The sequence below is a fragment of the Stegostoma tigrinum genome, chromosome 26 (genome assembly GCF_030684315.1).
Source record: "Stegostoma tigrinum isolate sSteTig4 chromosome 26, sSteTig4.hap1, whole genome shotgun sequence".
Classification (NCBI taxonomy): domain Eukaryota; kingdom Metazoa; phylum Chordata; class Chondrichthyes; order Orectolobiformes; family Stegostomatidae; genus Stegostoma; species Stegostoma tigrinum.
The window spans coordinates 14667840-14686527 of NC_081379.1; the positions used below are offsets into that span (position 1 = coordinate 14667840).

Below are 18688 nucleotides of genomic sequence, written 5' to 3' on the forward strand. Positions count from 1 at the left end.
TCCATAATAGTACATTTACCACTATCACAGACAGTATCAGAAAATGCAACTAAGTCCAGGATAGGCCAAAACCCATCCAATATGGTTCACATTGAATAAATTTACTCGTCAACAAATGAACCATTGAGAGGTTTCATTTAGACTAACATTTAGATGATCATTTCTTTTTCCTTAGATCTTGATCTTTTCTCCAACTTCTTACCATTATGACGTTGATTTCCTTTTTCTTCTTCTTTTTCCTCTGTAAACTGGATTTTAGTGGCCGGAGGACATTACCACAGTAATAAGATACCCACAGGATGATACAGATGGTCTGAGATAATAAGAAAAGGCCTAACATTAGTTAATTTGTTTCTTGCTTGGCACAAAAGTGCTCTAAAATGATTTCTAAGTGTTCTCAGTGTTGAACAGTAGAAAACACATTTCACAATGGAATAGTCAAATTAAAAACAATATTCACAACTAAGTCCTAACAAAAGCACCACTTGTGTGTCAAGGTGATACATGTGCACCACCTCTGGAACCTTTCATAAGGAAAACACCAAAGTTAAACAACTGTCAGAGATAACAAGGTATAGAGCTGGATGTACACAGCAGGCCAAGCAGCATCAGAGGAACGGGAAAGCTGATGTTTCAGGCTTAAGTCCTTCTTCAGAAAATGACCCTTTTCTGAAGGGTTTCGGCCAAAACTTTCCTGCTCCTCTGATGTTGCTTGTCCTGCTGTGTTCATCCAGCTCTACACCTTGTTATCTCAGGTTCTCCAGCATCTGCAGTTCCTACTAATCAATGAAAATTGTCAGTTCAGTAAATGATGAGCTCAATTTAACCTCCTTACCTGAACTCATGTTCCCAAGGGACATTCCTAATGATAAGTGGAGTATTTATTTGTAACTTATAAGGTTAGCATTGGAGCATAGCGTATACATCCTGCCAAAGAGTGAAATTTGGATTGTACAACACAAGGTGGCATACACAGTCTGACTAACAGTAATTCCAAATAGTTTTCATTTAAATTGTAACCATACTCCTTCAGTGTTCACAAGATATAAATCAAGTTCACACAATACTTTCTTTTTAAAAAGTAAACAATAAATGGAAAATAGCTTTGTGACTGCTTACCTCAATTAAAAAGACAAGGTTTTCTAAGAGTTCTGGTTTTGTTGTACATTCGGTTTCCTTGGTTTCCAATAAATTTCCTTTACATTTATTGAATAATTCTGAAGAGGTAAAAAGAAAACAAATGTTACAAATGATGCCCTTCACATGTTGCAAACTCTTAGTCCTATTGTTTTTATGCAAGTTCAGAAGATAAGTGTAGAGATTCCCAAATATTGCAGACTCACTTCTTTTTTGACTTACCTCATTTAGATTTAGGGCAAATGAACCATTTTCTTTTATCCTTACTTCCTGAAAGTGCTGATTTGTTTAAGCACAAAGATTATTTCTACAGGTGCAAGCAGCTAAAATACTGAAGGTGAGAAGTCACTGCTGGAAAGCTTTCCACGTTACATGAGAACAAGAGGATAACCATCAAGAATTTAGACTGATTCTTCTCTTTCTCAACTCAGAGAAACTTGTGAAAAATTACAGCTCTCCTGCTGCTCTGAAGGTGACACTCAAGAAACTGCTAATGATGGCTAAAATATTTTTTTGAAGAAGGAGAGTTGTTGGACTACAGTCAGATTTTCAAAACATAAGGTGCCTAGTTCAAATTCACTTAATTGCAAAAGAATTATGAAAGAAGGGATCAGCTTCCAGCATACTCAGCTAATGAGTATTAATACAGAACTTTTCAGCAGAAGCACTGTTGATGTTTTGAAGAAATTTTAAAATAGATTCTTTATACTTTCATGGGACGTAGGGCTGTTGTTAAGGGTATCTGTTGCCCATCCTTAACTGGCCTGAACCCAAATGGCTTGGGCCATTTCAGAAGGCAGTCAGGAGTCAATTACCTCACTGTGGATCTCAAACCAGATGTTGGCCAGCCCAGATACAGATGGCAGATTGCCTTCCCTGAAGGACACCAGTGAACCAAATAGCTTTGTTACAACTGCTGGTAGTTTCATGGTGCCATTACTGAGGCTAGCATTATATTCCAGATTTAACAATTTTAACTCTACCATTTTTGTAGGTGGGATTTGAACCTATAACGTTTGGTTATTTTAGGTTATAACCCTAGGTTACTCGTTGAGTGACATTTTAACTGCACAACTGGCTGCCACAACATTCTTCATGTTAAGGAATGTCAAACTGAAATTTAGTGCCGATCTTGGATGCACCAAGGGAATGATGATGGTGAAGGATCTTTTGCTGCAGTCCATGTGTTGAAGGTACATCTACATTGCTGTTGGAGAGAGAGTTCCAGTCTCTTTGTGCAAAATTGCTCATTAGAGTTCAGCTAATTCTGTTTGCCTCCAAATACAACAATTTATCTTGCAGAGAAGGTATTAAAACAGGACAATTACAAATACAATGTAAAACAAGTACAGAGCAATAAAACAGAAAAGGCAGAACTGAGATTTGTGGAATATTGGCATTACCTTGTAACTGTTGTAACAAAGATTTAAAATTATTTGCTATCCTCTCCTGGATATCCAGTGTTTCATCTGTGGGGTTTAAAAGTAGAGAAGTCTCAATAATAATAATAAAAAGGAAAATAAAAGCTAACAGGCACAGACAGGCTATCTTAGCTTCTTCTGTGCTATCAACTTCTACAATTCAATGAAAACACACTAAGAACACAGGAAGAGGGTTAGGCCATTCAATTTGTCAAGTCTGTTCTGCTATTCAACTACATCAGAACTCATCATTGACCTCAAAGCCCACTTCCTTCACCTGAGCAGTCTGTCTTCACAATGCAAACTAGGAATTATTTCTGAAGGACTCAACTGCAAGATTATCTTTCACTTAATGCACTTGTAGAAGTAAAAGCATACTGCAGGAACACTTTACTGTCTCACGTCATCTGCTGAGTACATCCCAGATACATTACATATTTTTTTGAAATGAATAATTTCAGCCAAATGAACAGCAGGGGTATAACCACTCAGAACAATAGCGAAAAGCTCCCCATTTACTGCTAGGTGGATTTTACATTTGGCCATCAACTCAAATATTGAATGCTGCAGCTTCCAACTGAAGATTTCTCTGGTGAGGTGTTTCAGGGCTTAAATCAAATCCTGTAGTGGAGGCTTATAGAAAAAGCACAAGTTGGGCTCAGTACATAAGACAGTCCGTTAGCACAGGATGAAATCACAAATAGAAAGACTGTGCTGAGCTAAAAATATTTCAATAACTTCTCCTCTGAAGACTGACTTCCTCCATCATCATTTTCCCCCAACCTGATGAAGGTTCTAAATTTTGCCAGACATGGTTTTACATCATCCTCTACTACCTTTCCCAAGGAGTCAGTTTTATAAGCGAGTTTAAACAAGGATCATGGCCACACTATTTTAGCATTAGAAGAACCCAAATCGATGTGACAGATGCTATGACATAGCAATTAAACCAAAGACTGCACAGAATTCATTTGTTTATGGTATATAATCATTAATTCTACATGAGTGAATAGGCTGAATCTTTAAGAATTACTAAATGATAACCAGTGGCCAGAAACATTACTTGGCCAGCTACGTAACAACTGTCATTACAAGAGCAGGTCAGAAGATATTCTGAGACGAATGACACACCTCCTGATTTCGCAAAGCCTTTTTAACATCGACAAGATCCAAGTCAGGCGTATACTGGTACATTTCCCACTTTCAAGGCCCCTGCCAACAAACTCAAGCAGTTTGCCACCATCCAGGATGATTAACTAAGAGTATCAGCTGTAGCTCATTTGATCACATACTTGCCTCCAAGTCTTCAGGTTCTGGGATGGAATTCCTTTCTGCACACGCTCAAGTGCAACAATGTCAAGGAGACATCTTTTCAACACGATGTTAAACCAAGATTGTTTGAGTGCTCAGGTTGAAGTAAAAGATCCCATGGCACTTAAGGAAGAAACATCCACCACTGGTGCAATATGGTTGCAGTGCGTACCACATATAAGATCCACCGTCATTAGGCCCTAAGGGCTTCTACGACAGAACCTGCATACCTATAACTCTCAATCATCTGGAAATATAATGCAAATGGTGCACAGAACACTACCATCTGCAAATTACCCTGAAAGACATACACCATCCTGACTTGAAAAAACATTCCTTCGCTGAGTAAAATTCCTGGATATTCCCCGCTAATATCATCACAGAAGAATTTGTATCGTATGCGCCGCAAGGTTTAAAAGTGGCAGCTCACTGTCACCTTAAGGGCAATAATAGATAAGCAATAAACCGGTCTTACTAGTGACAGCCATTCTATGCACAAAAAAGCAGCAAACCTTCAGCAATTGATGACATCAAGACTAATGTAACTTGCATGTTAGAAACACACAAAATAGTTGGAGAAGTAGGCAATACGGCCCTTGGAGCCTACTCTGCCATTCAATATGATCATGGCTGAACACCCAACTCAGTACTCAGTTCCTGCTTTCTCCCTATGCCCTTTCTTATCTTTAGCAAAGAGCTATATCTGACTCCTTGAAATATTCAAGTTTTGGCCTCAACTGCTTTCTGTGACAAAGAATTCCACACGCTCTGGGTGAAGAACCTTCTCATCCCAGTCCTAAGTGGCCTACTCAGTATCCTTAGATTGTGACCCCTGGTCTGACTACTCGATCGTTGGGAACAGTCTTCCTGCATTTACCGTTTATCATATTGGAATTTTATACGCTTCATTCTCGTTGTTCTAAACTGCAGTGAATATAGTCCTAACTAAGATAACAAGCGTGCAGCTGGATGAACACAGCAGGCCAAGCAGCATCTTAGGAGCACAAAAGCTGACCTTTCCGGCCTAGACCCTTCATCAGAGAGGGGGATGGGGAGCGGGAACTGGAATAAATAGGGAGAGAGGGGGAGGCGGATCGAAGATGGATAGAGGAGAGGATAGGTGGAGAGGAGACAGACAAGTTAAAGGGACAGGGTTGGACCCTGTAGAGGAGAGTACAGGTGGGGAGGTGGGGAAGGGTTAAGTCAGTCCGGGGAAGACGAACAGGTCAAGGAGGTGGGATGAGGTTACTAGGTAGGAAATGGTGGTGCGGCTTGAGGTGGGAGGAGGGGATAGGTGACAGGAAGAACAGGTTAGGGATGCGGGGACGAGCTGGGCTGGTTTTGGGATGCTGTCGGAGGAGGGGAGATTTTGAAACTCGTGAAGTCCACATGGATACCATTGGGCTGCTGGGTTCCCAAGCAGATAATAAGTTGCTGTTCCTGCAACTTTCGGGTGACATCATTGTGGCACTGCAGGAGGCCCAGGATGGACATGCCGTCTAAGGAATGGGAGGGGGAAGCTGAAAGAGTTCGCGACTGGGAGGTGCAGTTGTTTATTGTGAACCGAGCGTAGGTGTTCCGCAAAGCGGTCCCCAAGCCGCTGCTTCGCTTGCCCAATGTAGAGGAGGCCACAATGGGTACAGCAGATGCAGTATACCACACTGGCAGATGTACAGGTGGACATCTGCTTGATGTAGAAAGTCTTCATAAGCTTCAAAATCTTCCCTCTCCCCACTGCATCCCAAAACCAGCCCAACCCGTCCCTGCCTCCCTCACCTGTACTTCCTCACACCTATCCCCTCCTCCCACCTCAAGCCACACCTCCATTCCTACCTAATAACCTCATCCCGCCCCGTTGACCTGTTCATCCTCCCCGGACTGACCTATCTCCTCCCTACCTCCCCACCGACACTCACCTCTACTGGCTCCATCCCCGCCCCTTTAACTTGTCTGTCTCCTCTCCACCGATCTTCTCCTCTATGCATCTTCGATTCACCTCCCCTTCTCTCCCTATTTATTTCAGAACCCTCTCCCCATCCCCCTCTCTGATGAAGGGTCTAGGCTCGAAACGTCAGCTTTTGTGCTCCTAAGATGCTGCTTGGCCTGCTGTGTTCACCCAGCTCCACACTTTTCTCAGATTCTCCAGCATCTGCAGTTCCCATTATCTGTGGTCCTGACCAATCTAGTCTTTCTTCATCCGTCAGTTCTGCCATGCTAGGTATCAGTCTGGTATTTCTTGGTGGCATTTCCTCCGCAACCAGAACATCCTTTCTCCTATATGGAGACCAAATTTGCACACAACACCCCAGGTGTAGTCTCACAATAGGCCTCACACAATTGTTGCAAGACATTCTTGCTCCTATACTTGAATCCTCTTGGTAAGAAGCCCAACATCCCATTTACCTTTATCTGCTGCTGCACCTACATGCTTACTATCAGTGACTTGTGTATAAGGACACTCGGGTCTTGTTGCACCCCTCTTTCCCAATCTATCACCATTCAGATAACTTCCTACTTTTGCTACTAACGTGGATAACTGCACATTTATTGACAGCATATTTAGACTGCCATGCTTTTGTCCTCTCATTCAACTTGTCCGAATCTCAGTGAAGTAGCTGTGCAGTCTTTTTACAGCTCATAGCAATAGCAATAGAAAAGTACAGCACAGTACAGGCCCTTTGGCCCACCATGTTGTGCTGTGGATTAATCCTAATCCAAAAATAAAATAACCTAATCTACATTCTCCTCAATTCACTGCTGTCCATGTGCATGTCCAGCAGTCGCTTACGTGTAAACAATGACTCTGCTTCCATGACTGCCACTAGCAAAGTATTCCATGCACTCAAAACTCTCTGGGTGAAGAAGCTCCCTCTGACGTCTCCTCTACACCTTCCTCCTAACACTTCAAAACTATGACCCCTCGTGGCAGTCAATCCTGCCCTGGGGAAAAGTCTCTGGCATCTGTCTACTCAGCTTATGTCTTCTGCAAAATTGGAGTTATTACTTAATTCCTTCATCTAAACTGTTAATACATATTATGAATAGCTGGGGTCTAAGCACTGATCCCTTCGATACTCCACTAGTTACAGGCTGCTGCTTGGAAAATTTAGTCCTGGTCTGTTTCCTGTCTGTTAAACAGTTCTCTATGTCAGGAGACCACCCCAAATCCCACATATTTTAATTTTAAACGGGAATCTCTTGCAGAACCTTATTCAATGCCTTCTGGAAGTCCAAGTAAACCACATCCACTGACTCCGCTTATCAACTCTACTACGGGTATCTGAGTTATGAATGCCTGGATTACAAATACATTTGCTGCTTTATAGCATTCTGCATTTTGTTAAAACTTGTGGACAAATTGAATTGCAAACGGACTCAAGAATGGAACCTGTTCACAACTCAGGAAATGCCTACACTGGAAAACTGCAGATCTACCAAGAATCATTTCCCTTTCGTGAGTCTACGCAGACTCTGTCTAATCTTGTCTCTGTTTGCCAAGTGCTCTGCTATTAAATGTGAGAGTGGAGTCGAGCATTTTATCCACTATGATTTGAAGCTCATTAGCCTATAATTCTATTTTCTCTCTATCTCCTTTTTACGTAGCGTGTTTACATTAGTAGCCCTCCAATCTGTAGGAATTGTTCCCGAGTCTACAGAATCTTCAAGTAAATCTTGCTGAATCTTATTTTGCCTAATTGTGATGTACTCTTCATGCTCACAAAACAATTTTCAAATCGTGGCTGTTTCCGGTCAGGCTGCAATTGTTAGCTAAAAGGAAGAAATGTACACACTGAAATATATTAATCAAAGCTGTCCACATTGTTGTTGGAGCATTTTGGATTTGTATGGTATAGTGCAGTGGTCAAGTCTATTTTCAACTGAGCATTTTGAGAAGCCATATATTTCACTTTTCACAGAATTCATTCATTGATGATGATATAATTTGCAGCATTTGGTCTCACTCAATACTGGCCAAACGTTCAAGCAGATTTGATATTAAACTTCACAAGTTCCAGGTTTCAACATGTGAACAATTTATCAAGCAGTGAAGTTCTCCATTTGATTGCACCTCAGTTTCTTACCTAATCCACTGACATCCAGTTCATACATATCAGTGACCAGATGGAAAGCACTAATCTGACAACGACAACTGCTGCTTTCCAGATAGGTTGTCATCCGTGTTGGAGGTGGTCCCTGGATGAGAAACTGTGGACAGGTCAACATAAACATTCATTTTCACACTAATTTCCTGGATTAAATTAAAATGTCTTATAAATCTAGACATCATATTAGTGTGTTAAGAACAGAAAACTGCTTGATTAGCTGCCATTCTAACAAAAGACAGAGACTTGCATTTAATTAGCACTTCTCACGACCATTCAATGAGTCAAAAGTGCTTTACAGTCAATGAGGCATAGTTGCTGTTACAATACAAGACACATGGCAACCAAATTTCACTCAAACTCCTACCAACAGCAATATGATAATGACCAAACAAACAAACAATCTCTTGTAATACTGATGTGGGGACAAATATTGTCAAGGACACCGAAGATAACTACTTTATTTTGTTTGTCGTGCCATGGGATCCTTTACTCCTACCTGGACAGAGAGATGAATCACTGGTTTCATGTTTTACTGGGAAGATGACAGCTGACACTAATCTGCCTCAGCAGTGCAGTGAAAAATCAGGTGGGTGAACTAGCAACCAAGCCGAAGATGACACAATCCATATAATTCACAAATAGCACAACAAAAACACTGCACTATGCATGAAAGGGTCCTCTTGCTCTCCCAGACCATCCCAATTGTGAAAAGTTGGCGTTCAGTCAGTGCTAGCCACATAATAATTTCCTTTTCGGTTCAGTGTATGTAGTAAATGCTGTCATGAAACTTCCTCACTTATTTTTTCAAAAACGCTTTGTAAATTTTAAAGGTCATGATGTTGTACACAATACATTCTGTAACATCTATAAAATGGGAAAATTAACAAGCAATTAGTGCCCCATCAGCTGACTCCGAATTATCAGAAAAGTGACAGAAGGTGCAGTTCATGCTGCTATCAAATGGCATTGACAGAGAGTAACGTGGTCACTAATGCCTAATTTGGGTTCCGCCAGAGACAGAGGCAAGATTATTTATAAAGCAAATGCAAATTTTGGAACCAAGTTGCTGTCTCCACATTTTGAGTCTATATCAGACCACCACTTAGGCTGTAGAACAGACAGTCCTTGATAGTGTGCAGTACTGTTTGCAACTCTCTACAAGAGCATAATGGGCTTAAACTCATGGAGGCTGGGTGTACAGGAGGCTGACTGTGCAGGGGACTGGATTGTCCTGAACCTCTGTTAGCTATACTACTCTCACACTGGTGATTGAAAGCCTGCCATTTGCCAGAATGGATTTGTCACAAGGGACTTGTTAGCAGTTTCCTGCATTTACCCATCCATTGGTCCCATCAAGATGACAATGATAGTCATTGATATCAAGACAGCATTTGACAGAATGTAGCATCCGAGAAACACCGAAGTTTAGGTTAGATCCCCAGAGTGGAAACCGGCCCTTTGGCCCATACCAGTCCCCAAAGAGCATCCCACCCAGATCCAGTCCCTTACCCTATCATCCAGCACCTACCATGGCAAACCCACCTAGCCTACACATCCCTGGACACTATGGACAATGTAGCATGACCAATTACCTAACCCGCACATCTTTGGGCTGTGGCAGGAAACCAGAGCACCTGGAGGATACCCATACAGACACGGATAAAATGCGTGAACTCCACACAGACAGTTGCCCAGGCTGGAATCGAACCCAGGTCCCTGGCACTGAGGCCACCGTGCTAACCACTGAGCTACCATGCTGCCCAAGTTAATTGGAATCTGTTGATAAAACCCTACACTGATTGTAGTTATGCCTAACACAACTGAATATGATTGTATTGTTGAAAGTCAACCATTTCAGTCCCAGAATATCACGTCAGGTTTCTCAAGACATTGTCCAAGGCCCAAAGTTCTTCAGCTGTTTTATCAATGATTGTGCAATCATCAGATAGAGGGAAAAGATGAAGCACATTTGCAAGTCCTCAGACAACTGAATTCGACTGTACCATTATGCAGCAAGACTTGGACAACATTTTGGTCTGGGCTGATGAATGGCAAATAATATCCACATCACAAAAATGCTAAATCTCTAGATGTGAGTTTGCTCGCTGAGCTGGAAGGTTAGTTTTCAGACGTTTCGTCACCATTCTAGGTAACATCAGTGAGCCTCCGAAGAAGTGTTGGTGTTATGTCCCGCTTTCTTTTTATCTGGTTAGGTTTCCTTGGGTTGGTGATGTCATTTCCTGCGTTGGTGATGTACATCACCAACGCAGGAAATGACACCACCAACCCAAGGAAACCTAACCAGATAAATAGAAAGCGGGACATAACACCAGCGCTTCGTCGGAGGCTCACTGATGTTACCTAGAATGGTGACGAAACGTCTGAAAACTAACCTTCCAGCTCAGCGAGCAAACTCACATCCAGAACCTCAACCTGAGCTACAAATCTTCTCAAAACTCGCATGCTAAATCTCCCATTATCAAAATGCTGGTGCTGCTATTGACCAGAACTAACTAGGTAATAACAATACTGTGGCTGCAACAGCAGGTAAGAGGCCAGGAAGTCTGTAGTAAGTAACTTGCCTTCTAACTCTCAAAAACCTGTCCACTATTGGCAAGGTCCAAGTCAGGTATTTGATAGATTACTAAGCACTGATGAGTCCAGATCTAACAAACCTAGAAGCTCAAGACTATCCAGGACAAAGCAACCTGCTTGACTGGCATCCCAGCCATGTTAAATATCAATTTCGTCCACTTGTGATGACAGTGGCACAACTCTGTACCATCCACAAAATGCACTGTTTCAACTTGTCCAGCCTCCTCTCAAATATGCAACCTCTACCATAGGATAGAACAGCAGATACATCAGAACAGGCTGCCTGAAAGATCCCCTCTGAATCTCTCAATCTTCTGACTTGGAACAATATCACCATGTCCAGTGTTGTCGAGTAAAAATACCGCAACTCACTGTGGGTTAACCTACAACACATGCAATGTTATTGCTCAAGATGGCAACTCATCACTATGTTTTCAAAGGCAATTACAGATTGCAGAAAAATACCAGACTAGTCAGAAAAGAATTGCCTGAAATAATACATTAAAAAATAATACAAATATCCTAATACCTGTGGAAACATAGATGTGAGATCATTTGTTTTTACAGTCAGTGCAAACTTCTTTGTCATTGACATTCTTATTAAATAGGAAGAGCAGCAAGCAAGAGCCGTTTAGGCTGAGGTAGCTGCAAGTCCGAATCAAGGACGAACAGGGCAACGATAGCCCAGTTCTTCAACAATCAGTGATTACTACGTCATTGGTTGTGGCCACCTAATATCTCCAGGTTTTCCCAACTCCAAATGCAGTTTTGACAATAAATAATAATTGACAAATGCTCTGCATATTTTTGACCATGTTTACAGTGACCCTTATAAGACAACATTACTTCATGCCTCCTTTCATCATTTTTAGCAGCATTCATTTAGCTTATAAACTATTCAACTGCAGCACAAGGTGAAGCAGATATATCAAGAGAAGGAACACTGCCAACTATTCTGCTTAGCCAATATTGCACCATTAACGCCATTGACTGAGCAAAATCAAATGACAAACTGGAACAGAAGTTGGCTTTTTAACCCCTATTTAGTGACTTCATGAAATCATGGGCATCTGCAGACTAAGTTAAAATCACTGCTTTTGCTCATAGGCGATAATAACCTTGATTAATCAAATTTTAAAACTGCAATTGATAGATTTAATAACTTATTCAGTAACAACCACTGCTTGCGGAAAATAATTTCAAACTTCTATCACTCATTGCATAGACAAGAGACTGAATACATGAACTTTCTGTTCTTTAAGATCTTGAATAGTGTTTTTTTGTCAACTAAGCCAAAATGGGTGGGATCAAAAACAATGATCTTGTGTTGAGTTGCAACTTCTTTTCAAACCAAAACATATTTGCTTTTATTACAGACTGTACCTTAGCAGTTGGTTTGTCTTTTTTCTTCTCAGACTGTACCACACATTCAAGCTGCTGAATTAAAGAGCGCAGTGTCTCAATTTTAGACGTGACACCATTTGTTGTTGTCTTTTCGGAATTTTTTGGCTCTACTGTATGGCTAACAGCAGAGAGTGCGCAGACCAAACGCAGTGTCAATGAGCGAACTTGAAGCCATATTTTCTCCTCTTTCATTGAAGATTTCCTTTCCCCTTCTGACAACTCCCTACCACAATTGAAAGGGAAAAAGTTACAACAGCATTCTTCTGGGCAAGTTTAGAATCACTGAGTCCTTGCAGTGCAGAAAGAGGTCAGTCATCCCATCAAGTTTTCACCGACCCTCAAAAGAGCGTCTCGCCCCTATCCCTGCACTTTTACCATGGCTAATCCAAATAGCCTGCACATCCCTGGACACTATGAGGCAATTTAACATAGCCAATCCACATAACCTGCACATCTTTAGACTATAGGAAGAAACCAGAGCATGTGGCAGAAACCCATGCAGACACAGGGAAAATGAGCAAACTCTACACAAATAGTCATCCAAGGCTGGAAGTGAACCTGTGTTCCTGGCACTGTGAGGTAGCAGTGCTAAGCAACTGCCTCGTAAATAGAAGATCTGGGGTTCAAATCCTAGCAGTGCCTGCGCTTTTGGGGTCCGTTTAGCTCTGGTTGGTCTGCAAGCCAGTATGAGGCAGACAGTGTGGGTTCAATTCCAGCAACAGCTGAGGTTACTATGAAGGATTTTGCTTCTCAGCCTCTCATTGGGGGGGACACGGTGGACCAGTGGTTAGCATTATTGCCTCTCAGCACCATGGACCCTGGATCATTTCTGCCGTTGGGCGACTGTCTTTGTGAAGTGTGCACATTCTCCCAGTATCTGCGTGGGTTTCCTCCGGGTGTTCCGGTTTCCTCCCACAATCCAAAGATTGTGCAGGTTAGGTGGACTGGCCATGCTAAATTGCCCATATTGTACAGGGATGTGTAGATTAGGTGGGTTATAAGGGGACGAGTCTGGGTGGGATGCTGAGGGTCAGTGTGGACTTGTTGGGCTGAAGGGCCTGTTCCAGACTGTAGGGATTCTATGACGATACCCACTATGGCACAATACAAAGAGCTTTTCACACATGAACTTACATAAACATGCTCACCTCTAAATGCACAATGTTTTCCTATTTTGGAGTCAGAGATTCTACAGCACGGAAAAAGGACTTGCGAACATGTGAAGACTGATCAAATATCCATTCATTTTCGATTCCCCTACATTTGTATCTATGGCATTTCAAGTGCTCATGCAAATTTTTTTGTTGCCTTCAAAGTTCCTGACTCTATCATCCCTTTAGGCAGCGAGTTCTATATACCACAATGGTCTGGGGGAAATTTTGTTTCCTCAACCCCCTCTAAACCTCTTTCTTCTTATCTTAAAATACTGCCACCTGGTTACTGCCCCCTCCACGAAAGGGAAATGTTTCTCCCTGTCCACCCTGTAGATACTCCTCACGCCTTTATGTGCTCAGTCAGATCTCCATTCAGCATTTTCAGCTCCAAAGAAAACAACCTCATGTTATCTAGTCTCCTTCATAGTTAAATTACTCCAGCCCAGGCAACATTCTGGTAAATCTCTTCTATACCTCTCCAGTGTAATCACATCTTTCCTGTGGTGTGATGGCCAGAACTACACCACAGTCTTCCAGCAGTGGCCTAACGTTAAATACAGCTCCAGTGTATCCTTGCTTTTGTATTCACTGAGAAAGAAAGGCAAGTATCGTTATTACCTTCTCATGCCAGCTAGTTGCTATCTTGGGAACAAGGTGGCCTATTTAGTTATAATTCGTGATGGTTTAGGGACACATTTGTGTTGCGGCCACACCCAAAAGGAATTCTTCTGAAATCTGCGCACTCATCTATGATCTATTTTAGACATGTATTGCATACAGGATCCTTATCATTAAAACGGAAACTCTAATGTCAACAATCTGATTTGGTTTTGTATCTAAATCGCATTGGTGAAAAATAACTACCTAACTCTCTGCACTGAAAAATGTTTAACAACCCACATAGGAACAAAGACAAATCCTTCGATTCATGTACATAACATTCAGCACCAAAATGGCACTGACAGAATGATAGACAAGAGAGGAAAAGGGAAACATGAATTTTAAAAAAGGTGATGCTGTAGTAGAAGGCATATATAGGAAAGACTTGTGAAAATAGGGTAAGAGATGGCGAGTTAAAATCATTTTTCTAGGGACCATGGACATAGTGACTGAAGAAATGATCACCAATGGCAGAACAGAAGAAACAAAAAAGTGAGAAATATTGCAGTACCTGACAAGTAGGGGACAAGCAGAATGACAAAGATGGAGAACAAAGATACACTGGGGGTGGGGGGAGCGTGCGCGCAGTGGAGGGGGGGGGAGCGCGTGCTGCAATTCAAGTGTAATCAATTAACCAATGTGTTTGTGTACATTGGAAACTGACAGGAAAAGTGCAAGACTACGACTATGTATGACAGGAATTTGTACTTTATTGCGGAGGCTGCAAGGCTCGCAAAGAACACCTCAACTTTTGTTATCTTTGATATTAAGAAAATTAGTGACATGGCAGACACAGGTGAAGATGCAACTGGCACTGTGGGCAGGATTTGGTGATAAATAAATTAGAATAGGTCCACGAACACTGATAGGCTGTTCTTGATTAAAGTTATGGATAAGCCTCATTTGCCAAAAAGAGTGGACATCATCCAAGATGTACAGAGGGAAAGAGTGGCAGCACCAGAATAACACAAACACATATTGCATCTTGGTACATAAGAATTTAAAACAATGAGAAAGCAGTCACTTACTACTAGGGTCTCGGTCCCCACAATTAGAAATATTCATATGCTTCAAATGTCCATAGAAGTTAACCATTACTTAGGCTTATCTTTTATTATCACTTCCTCATCATCAGATAGCTAAAATTGCATTTTACAAAATTCTTTACCTGTCCTTTGGATCCCAGCTGATACTAACAGCCAGATCTCGGTTGTCCCGTAGATTGTCCCATGGAATATCATCCTCATCTGGACACAGGCCCATTGCTTTTATACTTTCTTCCAGGCTGTTGGTTCTAGACGGGGAAATATGAAAATATGGAGAAAGAGTTAACATGCAACTGAGAATTGCCCTCACTTGAAGGATAAAGGCTAACATGAATTTGTTAAACGAAATAGCATATTTGAATATTGTAATTTCCACGCATGACTCAAAACATTAAACTGCAGAAACTAGTGCATTATTAACCTCCCTGTTTCCCACTTTAATACAGAATAATAGCGAGATGAAGATAAAGCAAGAAATTATGCAAAGGTGCCAACTTCATAAAGCAGGCAAACAAAATAAAAATTCAAATATTAGATACTATCCCAATCACCACCCTTTACTGTTCCATGTGCTCAATGTACCGCAAGAATTACAAAAGACACATTCAGCTACAGTACAAAAAAGTGTACTTTGGTGGAATGCAAGGTCAGCGGACATCAATGCATTCCTGCTACAATGGTACTGCATTCAAAAACAGAGGACTGCACTAAATGGACAAATCTATGCTTTCATACAGCACATGAACATAGCAAAGAAAAAGGTTTTATCAAACGCAAAACAAAATACATTTTACAAATAAGATAAAAGAAAATAACAATGCCCCAGCCATTTATTTCATATCAAGGCATTGGCTAAACAGCTGAAAATAGCAACTACCAAAACAAATTAGGTGGTAAACATGAGTCTTGTTTTACCAATATTATACTGTCTGGTACGGCCACACATACATGTTTGCTTCGAGGAAGAGATCTAACAGCATGCGTTCAATGCGAACTTGTGCGAAATGCAGAGAATTATTCAGTCTGTTCCGGAAGGCAATGAATTCTGGAATTTTCTCAAATGCACCATATTTGTATGCCTGAATTATGTATTCAGAGGTCTGAAAAATCAACCAAAACATCACATTCAAAAGGATTCCTATAACAAACATGACACCAAAAAACAAAATGTTTCTTGACAACTTAACGAAAGCTTCATTAGAGAGAAATCCAGTTTCTCCTCAAAGTAATGACTCTTACTACGGTATGATTGCTACCATATCACATGCTAACCATGAGATCACAATTCAAAACAATCCTACCCTGGTCTACATTTACTTCTCCATAATTACCAAAAGGTTATCATTGGATATACATCAGATACAGGAAGCTTAAGAGGGTTGACATGTCCTTGAAAGCATCAAGACCAACTGCAGCATTCCCACTGTTAATGTGTCTGAGTCCAAGCAACCCAGTGCAAAGTGGGAGCTGAGGGAGGGAGCAATGCTGACTAGAATGGTTTTGGACTCATTTCTTGGTCTAGCTAAGTTAGATGATCGCAGCAGGAAGCAAGATAGAGATGCAATTGGCTGGTGAAATTTTTGTTTGAACTTCGGATTAACTGTTTGTGACAATTCAATCATTTCTGGTACAACATGTGGATACAACACATTGGCTGCTGATATTGGATGCCAAAGACAAGTCTTTCAAAACCTCTCTTTGGTGGCCATCAGCAGAATCATATTACATCACAATTTGCAACTTTTGGGAGAAGATGCCTGAATCTATTGTGCCATTTTAACGTGGTGATATTGCACTGCGTAAATAACAAAAACCAAAAGACAGAGAGAGCACTGCAGCCTAAAACAATATTATGTTCATGAAATGAGGTGCCTTCACATCAAAGCAGCTAAATTCAGTATGACAAGGCCAAAAAAACTTCAAGCTTTGAATCAAATTTTGAACACTAAGACATATCCCTATGTCAGGTACTGACATAGGCTGAAACTCAACCTTTTTGATGTGTGGCCCCTGATCGGAAGTTGGGAAAATGGACAGTCAGTAATGGTTACAAGAAAATTAAATTATGCCAAAATTCACAGAATTGCATTTTAAAAAATCTCATACAAATGAATCTACTTGTATATCATATTGTTCCAACCATCAATTCAGCTTGGGGTTACGGGGGGAAGGATTTAAAAACTGCAATGACTAATGCCAAAGAGCCTCTTTCAACACAATCCATTTGCAGTCTAAGTTTATACCACACTTACATCTTTCTGGTTGGAGTGGAAAAACCTGAGTGTGAAGTTACAAGCTTGGGAAGCAGCAGCAAGGTGGCCCAGTGGCTCTGCATAACGAGTCAGCAGATATCTGCCAGTCAAGCACAGCAGTGTCAGTCATTAACTCTCACAAGACCAAGTCACATTAAAGATAGTTATTGTGCATTTCAATATCCTTGCATTGATTTTGTCATAGCTGCTTATGTTTCTGAATATTAAAATATCTTTTGAATTTCCTTGGTCCAAATTCCACTCAACTGCCGGAAGTTTTATCAAAGCTCTATTTAAAATGTATTCATGCTGTAAACAATAAGCATGAATCAGAGCTCTTCACATTTAAATTAATGTCACAATGCAAGACTGATTATATTCAATGCTATTGCTTTATACTCAAGTACCAAGAACAGAATACTTATCACATATGATCAAGATTAAGGTTTGTAGTTGATCTGCTAATTCATTTTGTTAATCCAGGGAACCCTCTATCATGGTTGATAACAGCAGTTCTATTACATTTTATTTTATTCAGAAGGCATTATATTATTATTGGAGAACGGAAATCAGTTAACATTGAATATACTTGGTTCACAGACTGGATTGAGAGCAAAGCCCCAATCATGCGATTTGACTCCTGTTCCCAGAAGAACACCAATATTACAGTCTTTGTTTCCCATCCTTTTTGGACTGTTAGATTTCCAAATGCATATATTAATTTGTGCCAAGAGCTTGCACGTAGATTGGAAAATAGTAAACTTCTTAGTTTCATAAAGTTCTAATGTTTCTTCTGGGTGCCTTTGTTTTTTATTCCTCTTTCCAAAACACAACACCATGACAAGGGGCAGAGCTAAATGGCTTCATCCAATATCCTCACCAGGAGGTTCGCTAGTGCTACTCAAGAGGGTTTAAACTAGAGCAGCAGGGTCTGGAAGCCAGGGCAGCAGGTCAGCAAGTGGAGGGATTGAGGAGAAGGTAGATGTTAAGACCAGTAAATCAGAAACAAGGACAAGCAGAGACAGGTAATTGAACACAATTGTACTGATGGGCTGAAGTGTGTTTATTTCAATGCAATGAGTATTATACGTAAGGAAAATGAGCTTTGAGACTGGATCAGTACATGGAACTATGAGGTTGTGGCCATTACAGACACTTGGTTGAGAGAGGGACAGGACTGGCTGCTCAATGTTCCAGAGTTTCATTGTTTTACATGAGATAGAGGGGAAGGTCAAATTTGTGGGCAGCCGCATTACTGATCAGGGAAAATATTAAATCTGCACTCAGAGAAGGCAGACAGGAGAGCTCACCCACTGGTGCAAAATGGGTAAGAGCTCAAAAATAGGATGGGTGAAATCACTCTGATGGAATTATACTGTAGGTTCCCCAACAGCTACTGAGTCATAATATGGAAGCAGGTTAAAGGTGCAATAAAAGCAGAGCTATCATAGTGGGTGACTTGAACTCGCCCAATATTGACTGGGTCTCCCTTACAGCAAGTGGCTTAGATGGGGAAGAAATTGTTAAGTGCATCCTACAGTGTTTCTTGAAACAGTATGTGGATAGCTTTACAAGAGGAGAGGCCAAACTGAACCTTGTATT

The 18688-nt window shown here is 41.0% G+C and overlaps 1 protein-coding gene across 2 annotated transcripts in view; it reads right to left on the bottom strand.

Moving 5' to 3' along the window:
- Positions 1–18688, bottom strand: part of naa25 (N-alpha-acetyltransferase 25, NatB auxiliary subunit) — a 95361-nt gene that overhangs the window by 19806 nt on the left and 56867 nt on the right. For both annotated transcript variants that reach the window (XM_048556286.2, XM_048556284.2), the window contains exons 15-22: positions 17087–17186; positions 15783–15934; positions 14957–15082; positions 11954–12197; positions 7952–8075; positions 2541–2606; positions 1120–1217; positions 203–313 (exon numbers count right to left, since the gene is read on the bottom strand). In XM_048556286.2, coding sequence (XP_048412243.1) covers positions 203–313; positions 1120–1217; positions 2541–2606; positions 7952–8075; positions 11954–12197; positions 14957–15082; positions 15783–15934; positions 17087–17186 — 1021 coding nt within the window. The remainder of the gene's footprint in view (positions 1–202; positions 314–1119; positions 1218–2540; positions 2607–7951; positions 8076–11953; positions 12198–14956; positions 15083–15782; positions 15935–17086; positions 17187–18688) is intronic.